At 48.6% G+C, this 15797-nt stretch overlaps 1 protein-coding gene across 3 annotated transcripts in view; it reads right to left on the bottom strand.

The window, feature by feature from the left end:
* The window catches only part of celsr1a (cadherin EGF LAG seven-pass G-type receptor 1a), a 133366-nt gene that overhangs the window by 10688 nt on the left and 106881 nt on the right, over positions 1-15797 (bottom strand). For all 3 annotated transcript variants that reach the window (XM_029742677.1, XM_029742679.1, XM_029742678.1), the window contains 14 exons: positions 13970-14083; positions 13646-13820; positions 13099-13240; positions 11843-11963; positions 11372-11555; positions 10447-10548; positions 9457-9551; positions 5866-6075; positions 3422-3605; positions 3052-3201; positions 1679-1862; positions 886-1053; positions 633-759; positions 224-424 (listed from right to left, as the gene is read on the bottom strand). In XM_029742677.1, the coding sequence (XP_029598537.1) occupies positions 224-424; positions 633-759; positions 886-1053; positions 1679-1862; positions 3052-3201; positions 3422-3605; positions 5866-6075; positions 9457-9551; positions 10447-10548; positions 11372-11555; positions 11843-11963; positions 13099-13240; positions 13646-13820; positions 13970-14083 (2157 nt within the window). The remainder of the gene's footprint in view (positions 1-223; positions 425-632; positions 760-885; positions 1054-1678; positions 1863-3051; positions 3202-3421; positions 3606-5865; positions 6076-9456; positions 9552-10446; positions 10549-11371; positions 11556-11842; positions 11964-13098; positions 13241-13645; positions 13821-13969; positions 14084-15797) is intronic.

The following is a 15797-nucleotide window of genomic DNA, read 5'->3' as shown; positions in this document are numbered from 1 at the left end:
CATGGTCAATGTCATTTTCAGGAGTTTAGAGGTCGGGGTTCCTTAGTTTTCAGTCACTGGGTTGTCAGTCTTGTTGATGGGTCAGAGGTTAGAGTTCAGAGGTTAGAGGTCAGGGTCATGGTTAGAGGTCACGATTTGGCTTCCTTAGTTCAGTTCATCTCACCAGGTTGTCAGTCTGGTCAATTCGTCAGAGGTCAGGGGTCATAGTTTAAATGTTTCTCACTGGGTTGTCAGTCTGGTTGATGCCGATGAGGAAGACGAGCTCGGAGAAGAAGAGTGCCGCCACCAGGTTCTTGTGGATGCTGTGGAGGTTAGAGCGTAGCTTCCTGAGTAGAGCCAGCAGGATGAAGGTGAGGAGCAGGGCTACCAGGGAGGCTGACACCGTGGTGTAGGTCACGATCTTTAGGGGTAACACGTCACCATGCTGGGGGAGGGCAGGGGAGGAAGAGAGGAGAAAGGGGGAGAGGGGTGAGAAAGAGAGAGAGGGGGGTAAAGATCACTATCATACTTGGTAGCAGCAAACAGTGAGAGGACATTAACTATTCCCCCCACTACTACTGTAGTGTATCCTGCCCATAGCAATATAATGACAACTATTTAGAGTTCTGTACAGTATATCTATATGAGCCTACCTCTCTCTTGGAGATGTCCATGAGCACAGCGAAGCTGGCCATGTGGTCACACTGACAGCTGATGTGTGTGTTGTTCCTGTTCAGCAGCTCACACCCCTTAGACGACCAGCCCCCCGTACCACCAATCCTACACACACACACACACACACACACACACACACACACACACACACACACACACACGACAGACAATAAATACCATGTAAAGAGTGTGGTGTGTGTGTGTGCATGTGTGTGTGTGTGCAGTACTCACGCAATGGAGTGATTCCAGAACACACACACAGGTTTGGTCCTCTCCTCTGTCTCCAATAGTGTGTACTCCAGTGTGATGGGGGGGTCAAGGGGAGAGGAGAGGGGAGAACCCTCGCTGTACACCAAGGTGCTTACTATGGGGGTGTTGATCACTGGACGGTTGGGCAGCCTGCACACACACACACACACACACACACACACATATATACATACAAGCAAGGATGAACGGACACACTCATTTTGATCACTTTCCAAGTAATGTTTACGCGCGCACTCAAGCAAACACTCCTTTTAGGGAGTTCCCAAAATATACATTCTCGGCTGTTTGTGGCCGATTGGCAACCAGCCAAATAGTGCTTTCTGAGCCCTTCTAGTACCAGTGTAGCAGCTATCAGATACACACACAGCGCTAAATATTATGATCTGCCAAACAAACTGCCTTATATGTGTGTGTTTCATTTGTAATGATCTGTTTTTATCATATATAGAGTTTTGAGTGGTCCAAATGAATACAGTGACAGACTCAGACAGCATGGCAATGATATGTGAGACAAACACCCACAGTATGCCAGGGCAATAGTCAGACCTAAAGTAAACAGTGGTTCGTGCCAACGCAAATACAGTTGCCATATCTGTTGCCACGTTTGAGTCATTTATGAGATATGTTATGTCTTTATTATGATGGCTAGATTAGCTACATAGAAATTGATAAAGGCAGTGTCTGGTTATGTCAGATTTGATGAAAGATTGAAGTAAAGTGTAGTAAAATGTAGTAAAGTGTTGCCCTTGGTTACCTGAGGCTCCTACGGTCCGGGTCGTATCTCTCAGGGAGGAGCTGACCCAATGACCTAAACACTATCACCACGGCAACAGGCAGGGGGGCGGCGAACTCAACATGGCGGCGCCTCTTATTGGATAGGGTGTGATCCTCTTCAGGGGCGTCGGTCTGAGACGGCTTGACGCTGGGGCTGGGCTCGACTACTCGAGAGTGAGAGTAAGAGTGTGTGAGAGAGAGAGAGAGTGAACACCGATTGGAACACCTATTTAAGTCCTTACTACATTGTAGATTGGGACCCACTGATGCAAGAAACAAAGATAAGCGATATGAAGAATAATAGTAAACAGCTTTGGAGCACCTTAAACGGAATTTTGGGAAAAAGGCAAACTCGGCTCCATCATTTATTGAATCAGCTGGCTCATTCATCACAAAACCCAATGATATTGCTAACTACTTTGATGTTTTTTTCATTGGTAAAATTAGCAAACTTAGGCATGACATGCCAACAACTATTTCTGAACCTACACATATTTGACCAAATTATGAAAGACAAGCATTGTCATTTTGAATTCCGTAAAGTGAGTGTGGAAGAGGTGAAATAATTATTGTTGTCTATCTCTCCTGGCTCAAAGTGGAGGAGAGATTGACTTCATCACTACTTGTATTTGTGAGAGGTATTGACATGTTGAATGCAACGAGCTGTCTGTTTGAACTACTGGCACTCAGCTCAGACACCCATGCATACCCCACAATACATGTCACCAGAGGTCTCTTCACAGTCCCCAAGTCCAGAATACACTATGGGAGGCACACAGTACTACATACAGTATAGCCATGACTACATGGAACTTTATTCCACATCAAGTAACTGATACAAGCAGAAAAATACAGATTTAAAAAACTGATAAAAATACACCTTATGGAACAGCGGGGACTGTGAAGAGACACACACATAGGCACAGACACACACACACACATGATAACATAAACATACGTACACATGGATTTTGTATTGTAGATATGTGGTAGTAGAGTAGTGGCTTGAGGGGACACACTTAATGTGTTGTGAAATCTGTTGTGAAATGTAATGTTATGTTTTTTTTATTGTATATAACTGACTTAATTTTGCTGGACCCCGGGAAGAGTAGTTCCTGCCTTGGCAGCAGCTAATGGGGATCCATAATAAATATGAATACAAATCCTGGCTGATTCATTTTGTGTCTTGGTAAGAGACTGGGTTACATAACTGCTTAAACTTGACTTCAAGCACTCTGTTTAATTGGTAGGTCACTGACAAATCCCAAAGGTTTTTGATGGATTACAGCCCAAAAGAGTTTGTACAGTTTGCAGTATTCCAAGTCCAGTGGTAGTGTGAGCAGACGACTGTACCTTTGTTGTGGGCCTCCTGGGGCCTAGTGTTGAACTGTGGGAAATGGACAGAGGACGTGAGGTCTTTGGGGTAGTGCTCCTGGATCTCATGGAAGCGAGGGAATGAGGCCTGCTCAGGGACGGACGTGTCCAGGTAATCAACAACAATGACTAAGGAGAGAGAAAGAACCACACATCAAGACCAGCTCATTATCAGATAAGGGTGATATATTAGAATTGCACTGCATGAAAGTAGAACTTGACTGCAGTTTACCCAGAGCCAAATTATCAATGGAATATTTGTTCAAATTCTATGTTAGGGAGTTAGGAATCTGCTCCTAGACTCTCAGAAATCCTCTCTTCATTGGTCTGTAAATGTATCTTCACTCACTCATATTGTCAGTGACGATGGTGAATGGTTTGAGGTAGGTCTTCCTCATGTTCTGTGCCAGGGTGTTGGTGTAATCCTCAAAGTGGCGCAGCAGGTGGGCGGTGCCCCCCTCAGAGCGCTGGATCTGCTCCCAGTGGTCTCTGGTGCCAGGGTCTAGGATGGCACTGCCCGCTCTCACCAGATTCTGAAGGGTTTACAATACAGAGCAGGACGGTCAGACAGGAAGTCGCCTTGAATATGGGCACAGCTCAAACTGTCACTCCTGTCTAAGTTCTAGAGTAGCAGAAGTTACCTGCTTAAGTAGGCCTATATAAGATAGGTGACCTAAAACATTCACAACTTACAGAAAAATGCCATAATATAATGTGGAGATATTAAATAGCTCAGCTTTTTGGAGATTAGAATTCATATTGCAGGTTGACGTTTATTGTCATGAGTCTTTCCCTGCAGCCAGAACTGAGCGGTTTCCGCAAAGTCAAAATTGTCTATATTGTAAAAATGTATGAAAACTAAAAAAGGCTTCATTTAAGGTTAGGGTTAGGCATTAGGGTCAGCAGTGTGGTTAAGGTTATGTTTAAAATCAGATTATAGGACTGTGTGGCTGTGCCAGCTAGCGACCACTCTGCAGAGCTGCCTCCAGTACATGAGTCATCTAAATCAAAGTAAATCAAATAAGTCACTCGATCCCTCCCATGTCAACAACTACAGACCAGTATCCCTTCTTTCTTTTCTCTCCAAAACTCTTGAAGACTGGGCATTCAACTGAGACTGCTTTTCTCTGTGTCACGGAGGCTCTCCGCACTGCTAAAGCTAACTCTCTCTCCTCTGCTCTCATCCTTCTAGACCTATCTGCTGCCTTTGATACTGTGAACCATCAGATCCTCCTCTCCACCCTCTCCGAGTTGGGCATCTCCGGCGCGGCCCACACTTGGATTGCGTCCTACCTGACAGGTCGCTCCTACCAGGTGGCGTGGCGAGAATCTGTCTCCGCACCACGCGCTCTCACCACTGGTGTCCCCCAGGGCTCTGTTCTAGGCCCTCTCCTATTCTCGCTATACACCAAGTCACTTGGCTCTGTCATATCCTCACATGGTCTCTCCTATCATTGCTATGCAGACGACACACAATTAATCTTCTCCTTCCCCCCTTCTGATAACCAGGCGGCGAATCGCATCTCTGCATGTCTGGCAGACATATCAGTGTGGATGACGGATCACCACCTCAAGCTGAACCTCGGCAAGACGGAGCTGCTCTTCCTCCCGGGGAAGGACTGCCCGTTCCATGATCTCGCCATCACGGTTGACAACTCCCTTGTGTCCTCCTCCCAGAGTGCTAAGAACCTTGGCGTGATCCTGGACAACACCCTGTCGTTCTCCACTAACATCAAGGCGGTGACCCGATCCTGTAGGTTCATGCTCTACAACATTCGCAGAGTACGACCCTGCCTCACACAGGAAGCGACGCAGGTCCTAATCCAGGCACTTGTCATCTCCCGTCTGGATTACTGCAACTCGCTGTTGGCTGGGCTACCTGCCTGTGCCATTAAACCCCTACAACTCATCCAGAACGCCGCAGCCCGTCTGGTGTTCAACCTTCCCAAGTTCTCTCACGTCACGCCGCTCCTCTGCTCTCTCCACTGGCTTCCAATTGAAGCTCGCATCCGCTACAAGACCATGGTGCTTGCCTACGGAGCTGTGAGGGGAACGGCACCTCCATACCTTCAGGCTCTGATCAGGCCCTACACCCAAACAAGGGCACTGCGTTCATCCACCTCTGGCCTGCTGGCCCCCCTACCTCTGAGGAAGCACGGTTCCCGCTCAGCCCAGTCCAAACTGTTCACTGCTCTGGCACCCCAATGGTGGAACAAGCTCCCTCACGACACCAGGACAGCGGAGTCAATCACCACCTTCCGGAGATACCTGAAACCCCACCTCTTTAAGGAATACCTGGGATAGGATAAAGTAATCCTTCTAACCCCCCCCCCCCCCCCTTAAAAGATTTAGATGCACTATTGTAAAGTGGTTGTTCCACTGGATATCATAAGGTGAATGCACCAATTTGTAAGTCGCTCTGGATAAGAGCGTCTGCTAAATGACTTAAATGTAATGTAAATGTAAATAAATTCCAACCCGCGTTCCCATTGGCCAGGTCAGCTTCCCCTGTTAGTGGAACTGGAAGAGAGCCAGAGGAGGGCAGTATTCCTCCAGTCTTCCCAGTGTAACTGAACCCACCCAGTTTATAATCCTGAATAATGCACTGGTAATGCACCTAATGCCCTGCTGTCTGACACAACAGACTAGTGCATGGTCCCTGAGAGAAATACTGTGCATACAAAAACAAATCTTTAGAAAAATAACAATATTGCAATTAGCCAGTTTGCAGTCAGCACATTTGCAACGTTGTACTCAAAGAAAAACAAACAAATAACAACAATAAACTCTGACCTCATTGAACTCTGCGTCTCTTGTTGCCGTGAGATCGAAGCCTGTCTGATGACTCTCGTACTGGAGGACCCTGGTCAGCAGCTGGAACGCTGTCTTCACATCGTTGCCGTAGTAACTGTCCGTGTGGTTGGTGGCGTTGTGGAGCAGGCGGACGATAGCTTTGGCGCGCTCGCGGTCCATCCTGGACACGTTACGATGCATCTCCTCATTCTGGAGGGACGGAGGGGAAGAGAAGGAGGTCAAGAATACAGACAGATACTTGAGACAGTTACAACTATATGGACTGTCTGTGGTAGGTTGGTACTAATAGATGAATCCTAACCAGTGGTGAAAGTAGATTTAATTTCTTACCAGTACGGGACACCCAATCACGCGCACCTATTCATTTCATATATGATCTCTGTGGTCCTAGTAGCCTAGGCCAAGTAAAGATTTTCCATATCACTTTTAACATGCAATACCTTTTAACATAGGCAGGGTATGGGTTTCAAGTTTGAGGAAGCACATATTCACCATAAACATGCACCTTTGTAATTTTATTTAACCTTTATTTAACTAGGCAAGTCAGTTAAGAACAAATTCTTATTTACAATGACGTCCTACCCTGGCCAAACCCGGACGACGCTGGGCCAATTGTGCGCCGCCCAATCAGGACCGGATGTGACGCAGCCTGGATTTGAACCAGGTACTGCAGTGATGCCTCTTGTACTGAGACGCAGTGTCTTAGACCACTGCGCCACTCGGGAGCCCCAATAAAGCATTCCATGCATCCTCGCATTCGAAGAATGTAAGACAACCTACTTCTCCTAATGTGATGATTTTATTGGATAGTCATAATTTAGGCTAATAATATAGCTCCATCACTGTTTGCAAAAAAGACTGTTCAATGCAGCGGGTAGTGACATAGAGCAGGCCTAGGCTAGGAGCTAGAGAGCTATCAGATACATTTCATGTTGGCCTTTTATAAACACATTTCATGCAACTCTACTACACTTTATATGACTGGAGACGTTAACAGAAACCTTTTTAATAGGACAAAAATGACAGGGTAGCCTACTTTGCTGACATTGACAAACGAATCAATAAAAACAATGTTGTGGGATCCATATAATCGGCCTATGAAAAGGGGGAGACACAAATACAATATGACATTTCTGTCCAAAAACAAACAAAAGTGGCATTGACGCAATGATAAAGACAGAGACTAACCGAAGATATGGCTGATGTTCTCCGCTAATGCCAATAAGACAGGCTACTGTTCTCTCAATTAAGTTGAGAATTTTGATAACTAAAAGACAGATTGGAGTCTTTTCATTGTCATCTCTTTACAGCAATAGCTATTTGCTTTCCAAACAGTTTTTCCACGATTGTATTTTTAAGTATTGCGATATGCCTGGCTGAGTCTCTCTGCTTTTCACTGACAGTCCCAACTCAACAATCATCTATTTGGTATTTGCCGTGTGCGCTCCCCAATTGTGGGCCCTTCTGACTGTAGGCCACGTGATTTAAAACAATCCACCGCCTATTTATAGACAGAAATAAGCTAATTAGGCTTTTTAATTGGCATTTTCATTTACTTTATGGAAAGCTGCCCCTAGCCTTATGGACACGCCGCCTATGCCTTTTAATGTGGCATAAACACAACCAGTCGTGATGTTTTCATCTGATTGTCAATCAACCACTTAACAAAGGCGCTCTCCTGTAGGCTACCCACACACGTTCCTCCTCTCATAAAATAGTTCCAGCATCCAAACCCCAACAGTGCACTGTGCACCTGCAATTTGATGAATGGAAAGAGACATCTGTCATTAGGCCTACACTGTCATTGTCATTAGTCCTACACTGTCATTGTCATTAGGCCTACACTTGTAGCCTAAATGGATGTCCACTGTTATTAACGGGCTCTTTGGTCTCAGCCACTCATCTGCACTGCTCGTCTCAGCCACTCATCTGCACTGCTCGGTCTCAGCCACTCATCTGCACTGCTCGTCTCAGCCACTCATCTGCACTGCTCGTCTCAGCCACTCATCTGCACTGCTCGTCTCAGCCACTCATCTGCACTGCTCGGTCTCAGCCACTCATCTGCACTGCTCGGTCTCAGCCACTCATCTGCACTGCTCGGTCTCAGCCACTCATCTGCACTGCTCGGTCTCAGCCACTCATCTGCACTGCTCGTCTCAGCCACTCATCTGCACTGCTCGTCTCAGCCACTCATCTGCACTGCTCGTCTCAGCCACTCATCTGCACTGCTCGTCTCAGCCACTCATCTGCACTGCTCGGTCTCAGCCACTCATCTGCACTGCTCGGTCTCAGCCACTCATCTGCACTGCTCGTCTCAGCCACTCATCTGCACTGCTCGTCTCAGCCACTCATCTGCACTGCTCGTCTCAGCCACTCATCTGCACTGCTCGTCTCAGCCACTCATCTGCACTGCTCGTCTCAGCCACTCATCTGCACTGCTCGTCTCAGCCACTCATCTGCACTGCTCGGTCTCAGCCACTCATCTGCACTGCTCGGTCTCAGCCACTCATCTGCACTGCTCGGTCTCAGCCACTCATCTGCACTGCTCGTCTCAGCCACTCATCTGCACTGCTCGTCTCAGCCACTCATCTGCACTGCTCGTCTCAGCCACTCATCTGCACTGCTCGTCTCAGCCACTCATCTGCACTGCTCGTCTCAGCCACTCATCTGCACTGCTCGTCTCAGCCACTCATCTGCACTGCTCGTTCTCAGCCACTCATCTGCACTGCTCGTCTCAGCCACTCATCTGCACTGCTCGTCTCAGCCACTCATCTGCACTGCCCGGTCTCAGCCACTCATCTGCACTGCCCGGTCTCAGCCACTCATCTACACTGCCCGGTCTCAGCCACTCATCTGCACTGCTCGTCTCAGCCACTCATCTGCACTGCTCCGTCTCAGCCACTCATCTGCACTGCTCCGTCTCAGCCACTCATCTGCACTGCTCCGTCTCAGCCACTCATCTGCACTGCTCCGTCTCAGCCACTCATCTGCACTGCTCGTCTCAGCCACTCATCTACACTGCCCGGTCTCAGCCACTCATCTGCACTGCTCGTCAGCCACTCATCTGCACTGCTCGTCAGCCACTCATCTGCACTGCTCGTCAGCCACTCATCTGCACTGCTCGTCAGCCACTCATCTGCACTGCTCGTCAGCCACTCAGTCCTCGCGCGTCTTGACCTTTCATCTCCACTTTGGCAAAATGTAAGTGTTCTCGTTGAACCACAATGCAATTTGGAGCAATTTGCAAATTTTCCATGAGGCTGACATTCAGTAATGTTAGTGGTATATAGCCTATAGTTTTTTGCCATTTTGTGTTACTTGTAATAGGCTCACATTTTACCAGGTACGGCGTACCCCCACGATTTATTTTGCCGGGACGCTGTACAGGCTTACTTTCACCACTGAACTCTAGATTTGTGTAAGTGACTCCGAATTGTGTACAATCTTTCAGTGGGAGATTTACAAGTTATGAAAGAGCTGTGTATATGCACATCTGTAGTTAGAATAGGTCTCTGTATGAGTGAACTATGGATGCATAGCCTTGGACTGGATAAGATCGAGCATACGCACCATCTTCATGAGCTGGGTGAAGGAGACTGTGGTACAGTTGAAGAGTTCAGGAGGCAGCCAGCCCTTTTCATCATTGCAGTGGCGGATAGCAGTTCCTACAGTGAGAAAATAAACGCGATGAACGATAGCGGTACTTACAGTAAGAAAAGCAAAAACAAAAAGGAGGAGGAGAGGAATATTGGGGTGAGAAATAATTAAACCGTCTCTTCCTAGCACCAGGTGGCTGCTATACATGGGTGGAAATGGGGAGTTACTTCATATAATAAATTAGATAAAAGCACAATCTAAATGCCAACTCATTACCATTAATTCCAAACAAGCGTTCAACAGAGAAAAGAGTTTACGGTTAGAACTGACAGAGGACCGTTGGTTGATGTGAGCCAAGCTGTGTCACCCAATAAAAACGGCCCAAGAGAGTCCAGCGGGGCAACAAAGGGTTTCCGTGGTGACAAGGGTAACTAAGGAGGTTATTGTGGTTTAATGGGAGCAGGTCAGCGATGTTACGTCTTGGCCCTGCCCATATTGTCTCTATTGCTAAGGCTCTATGTGGAGCAGGAGACACACACACACACACACACACACACACACACACACACACGGCTCTGCGGTATTATGAATGTGTCTCCAAGCAGACGTTGTCAAGTCTTCTTCACAAGGCCCGGTGTTTGTCTCTGTCTCCAGCTGCTGCCCTCCAGAGACAGTTTCACTAACACCATTGGCCAAAGACAAGTCTCAAAAGGCCCTGATAGACCAATGAGAGGGCCTCGTTAGTGTGCTGTGTTAATGAGTTCCTTCCACAGAAAGAGGTGTTAGGAACAGCAGAAGGCCTTGAACTAAGGGACACCACAGTACATAACCTCCATTCTCCACCCATAAAATCTTTATTATGAATAAAATACCTTGAAGCATTTGATATCTGTACGAATTGGTCTGAGTTACTGTGACTGTTCCTGCTATGATAAGAGCTGAGTAGCGTGCAGAGGAACTCACCGATAGATCCTTTGGGACAGTTCATGGCTGCAGGACGGCCAAACTTGGTCTTGGGCCACCAGATCCCTTGGTCGAAGGCCTTGGGACAGCCCTCGTACACCACTGAGAGATGAGCGGGGACAGATGGCACATGGTTAGAAGTGGTCCCTATAAGCCCTAACCACTGACACTGGGTCAGATGTTTTGTGATCCCCTTATGGTTCTGGTTGGCAGTGAGGTTTGTGTAATCTGATTCTAGACCAGCTTCTGCCTTGGGCTGCATTACACATATCTAACACACCCAAGAAACACTACTGCTAACGACTCTTCCGAGGTTTTCAAAACAGCCAAATAGGCCAGCAATTATATAAATAATCCTACAGAGTGGTTACACAACGTTAAAAATTATTCACATGATTTTTAATTAAGTAGCCTAATCCTAAACAAAACCAGGTTAAGACGTGTATGCGTGTTGTTATGGCTTTTCTAAGTAATGCAGTCTGTTTATGTGCTGTACTGTATACATACCCAAGTGCTTATATCCTAAGTGACCATAATTGTAACTCTTTGAAGACCTTTTATACAGTAAGCCACAAGGTTGGGTTGAAGCACTTAGGTGACGATTTGGTATGGGGACTGTGGTTCTTTACTGAAGCTAGAGCGGGCTCTAAAAGAGGGAAGGCCTTGAACCAGACTATAGGGAGGAAGAGGTTCTGTTCAAATCCTCTGAAGATGAATCCTTCCTTCCTCCGGTCCTCGGCGCTATAACTGATCTGACATGTCTGGATAAGAGGAATCCTTGCTTTCATGAATCCAAATTGAGTGAGATCAATGATCACATCAAGGGAGGAAGGACAGAAGGAGAGACAGAATGCCCTCACAGGCTCCTCAAGATCACATTTAAGAGTATCAAACATTTCCATGTGCACCATTTCCTTCCACATACCTTCACAACCGGTGGCGGTGACCTCAGCGAAGGGGTTGTCACAGCGGTTACATTGTTGTCCGATGACCCCGGCTTTACAGGGGCACTGTCCGGTGTGGGGGTCACAAGTACGGGAGTGGGCCCCTAGAGGGAAGCACTCACAGGGGTAACAGGTGTCCTCATCTTTGGGCTGGTAGTAGTTATCCTGGGGAAAGAAGAAGATGGGGGAAAGTTAGCAATTAGCACCTTCCGCTAGGGTCAGCTTACTAAGCCTACAACATACATTTTTGGTTGATGTGGGACCTTTTTTGGGAGTTGTGGTCAATTCCTACTAGGTTTGTCATAGTTTACAATCGGAGGTCTTCAAGAGAAAACGTAGTTAGATTTATCTTAGGGCCACAGAAAATTCAAAAGGCATAGAGAGGGTCCAAAAAAACATTTGAGAAACGCTGCATTAGCCTGTGAGAAGAGTAACAGTGATTATCTTCTTACCTTGCAGCGACACTCTCCACTGGTCTTGTTACAGTCAGGGTCGAACCCTTTGCTGATGTCACAGTGGCAGGGACCACACATGGGGCTCCCCCACCAGCCTCTAGGACACGGCTTCTCAACCCTGACACATCACACAATAACAACACATTTAGTTGAGTTTAGCACATAATGAATGGAAATAAAATGGGGGAAAAAAGAAAGATAGAAAGGAGACTGCATTTACCCATCACATACCTGCTGTATAACAATATCGCTTAACAACAAAAATGTATTCAACTGCATCACAAATCTAGTATAAACCTTCTATCCCTTGGAAGAGAGACAACACAGTGAGTGAGTCAAACACTCGCTCTCCAACACCTTCATGTCTCTGAGCTGATGGAGGGGTAAGATAGGGGGTTCTAATAGGGGCAGGGTAGTCAGTAGCAGAATAGCAGTGCAGGTGGAGACCAAACACCTATGGAGGAGCACTGAAGCATGAGGGGGTCCCACATCCTGCCTTAGACAGGAGGTCAAAGGTCAGTGGGTAAAGAATTGACATCCAATCTTCCACCCAGAGGAATAGTCAGAAGTACAGTATGTTGCTGGCTACTGCTACATAACTACAGTACTACAGGTGCCAGTTATGGCCAGAACCTATTATAGCCAAGCCTGAGGCTCGGCTTACCGTTATATATGGCACACACACACCTGCTACTGACCCCGTTTGCATTTAAACCATACCCACCACACACACACACACACACACACACACACACACACACACACACACACACACACGTTACAAGATCCAGTTCATGTCTAGAACACCACACAGTGGTTCCATCTAACCCTCTGGCTCCTGACTCTCACGCCAGATTCCTGCTCTAATCAAAGGAAGATCTGGGATCAGTTTTGGAAGAAAAAAAATCCCCCAGAGAGCTCAGATCACAGGTCTGGGAACAGCCACATCTGGGGTTCATTACCAGCAGTCTTACACCGGGTGCTGGAGAAGGACTGTTTTGAGTTAAGGCCAGTAAAAGTAGAGGCTGTTGCCAGGCAGATGAATGGCGAGGCGCATTTTTGTAAAAGACAGAGAGGAAGGTAATGGAGCAGAGGTTGATTAGGCTAACATAAAAACAAATCGGATGTTGTGTTGATATTCGAGGCATGTGAATGTGTGTTTTCCCCCGCACTGTGGAGCCAAACCAGGACACACACAGACCCACACATACACACACTTACACAGGCAGTTGCACAAAGCGGCTAGGTCTTACTTGTTTTCGCAGTACTGTCCGTAGTAGTTCTGTCCACACTCGCAGGTGTAGCCATGGGAGGAGCTAGGCTTGCGGACGCAGGTGGACACGTGCTCGCAGGGGTTGAGGTGACACGCGTCAACACACTCCCTCCCAAAGTACCCTGGGAAAGGACACAGGTCACAGAGAGAAGAGAGAGACATCTGGTCAGCAGGTCTTCAACAACATGGCAGAATTATACACAGTCATAAAAAAACTCAAAGCTGAAGACTACAAAACAACATTCCTATGGTAAACATCTTTCAGAGCAAGTGAATGGTATGAGACGAGATGCAGACGCAGGTGTGTGTGTGTGTGTGTGTGTGTGTGTGTGTACACCATGTGTGTAACCTGGGTCGCAGACACAGGTGTGTGTGTGTCTACTACAGTGTGTGTGTGTGTGTGTGTGTATGTGCGCCCGTACGTGCGTATGAGTGTGTTACCTGGGTCGCAGACACAGGTGTGTGTGTGTGTCTACTACAGTGTGTGTGTGTGTATGTGCGCCCGTACGTGCGTATGAGTGTGTTACCTGGGTCGCAGACGCAGGTGTGTGTGTTCCAGTCGTCGCTGCAGTGGCTGTTCTCAGGGCAGATGTTAGAGTCACAGGGGTCAGCCAGGTCACAGCCGTCCTCTACATGAATCTTAAAGCCCAGCAGCATGTTCACATTGACCACGTTGGTGGACGTCTCACCCATACGCACACCCTGTGGGAAAGAACACACCCTCTCCATTAGGTCCCAGAGTCGCAGGTACACACACTCCTAAGACAGGTTGGTGTATACATACAGTGGGCTACAGTACTTTATGTTGTGAAGACTAATGTAATCCAGACATGGTTACTGTTAAAACGGACCTGCATACATCCGGTGAAGCCATCGTGGACGTGGTTCCCCTCTCCTGGTAATCCTCCCAGATACAGAGCCCTCAGCCTCAAACCTGGCAGCTCGTTACCTATCTCCACAGACCTCTGGAGACACACAGACACACACAGAGTATAAGATTTGCTGTGTGTACGTACGTGTGTGTCACGGTTGTCGTCTTCGTCTTCCGACGATATAACGAAATCGTCGTCTGAAAATGTAGACCAATACGCAGCAGGTACGTGTATGCTCATTTTGACTTTTATTTAAATTATCCAAAAGAGCACTCCAAAACAACAAAACACGAAAACGAACGAACAACTAAACAGTCTGGCAAAGCCTAGGGCTGAACACAGAACAATCACCCACAAATCACAAACACAAACACACCCTCATATATGAGACTCTCAATCAAAGGCAGATAGACAACACCTGCCTTCAACTGAGAGCCCCAATCAACCAAACATAGAAACACACACACTAGATTCCACATAGAACTACCTAGACATAAACCAAAACCCGGACATACTAAATCAAACACCCTTTACACAAACACACCACCCCGAACCACATAAAACAAATACCCTCTGTCACGCCCTGACCAAACTACAAAATAATTAACCTTATATACTGGCCAGGACGTGACAGTACCCCCCCCCCTTAAAGGTGCTACCCCAGAAGCACCTTAACACAAAAAAAATATAAATACCCCCAAACAATACCCAAAAGAAAAATTCCCCCTTTCTAAAGGGAGGGAAGGGAGGGTGGCTGCCGTCAACGACGGCCCTGTGCTACACCCCCCCTCCCCAACCCACCTATATTGGAGGCGGCTCCGGCTCAGGCCGTTCCAGGCTGTCTGGGCAGTCTGGCAGCTCGGGACGGTCAGGGCAGTCTGGCCACTCGGGACGGTCAGGGCAGTCTGGCCACTCGGGACGGTCAGGGCAGTCTGGCCACTCGGGACGGTCAGGGCAGTCTGGCCACTCGGGACGGTCAGGGCAGTCTGGCCACTCGGGACGGTCAGGGCAGTCTGGCCACTCCGGCAGGTCAGGGCAGTCTGGCCACTCCGGCAGGTCAGGGCAGTCTGGCCACTCCGGCAGGTCAGGGCAGTCTGGCCACTCCGGCAGGTCAGGGCAGTCTGGCCACTCCGGCAGGTCAGGGCAGTCTGGCCACTCCGGCAGGTCAGGGCAGTCTGGCCACTCCGGCAGGTCAGGGCAGTCTGGCCACTCCGGCAGGTCAGGGCAGTCTGGCCACTCCGGCAGGTCAGGGCAGTCTGGCCACTCCGGCAGGTCAGGGCAGTCTGGCCACTCCGGCAGGTCAGGGCAGTCTGGCCACTCCGGCAGGTCAGGGCAGTCTGGCCACTCCGGCAGGTCAGGGCAGTCTGGCCACTCCGGCAGGTCAGGGCAGTCTGGCCACTCCGGCAGGTCAGCGCAGTCTGGCCACTCCGGCAGGTCAGCGCAGTCTGGCCACTCCGGCAGTTCAGCGCAGTCTGGCCACTCCGGCAGTTCAGCGCAGTCTGGCCACTCCGGCAGTTCAGCGCAGTCTGGCCACTCCGGCAGTTCAGCGCAGTCTGGCCACTCCGGCAGTTCAGCGCAGTCTGGCCACTCCGGCAGTTCAGCGCAGTCTGGCCACTCCGGCAGTTCAGCGCAGTCTGGCCACTCCGGCAGTTCAGCGCAGTCTGGCCACTCCGGCAGTTCAGCGCAGTCTGGCCACTCCGGCAGTTCAGCGCAGTCTGGCCACTCCGGCAGTTCAGCGCAGTCTGACCACTCCGACGACTGTTGACTGGCGGGCAGCTCCGACGACTGTTGACTGGCGGGCAGCTCC

Source organism: Salmo trutta, chromosome 40, assembly GCF_901001165.1.
Source record: "Salmo trutta chromosome 40, fSalTru1.1, whole genome shotgun sequence".
NCBI lineage: Eukaryota > Metazoa > Chordata > Actinopteri > Salmoniformes > Salmonidae > Salmo > Salmo trutta.
Note: the sequence above shows the minus strand (reverse complement) of the source record. Positions and strands in the feature narration are given on the sequence as shown.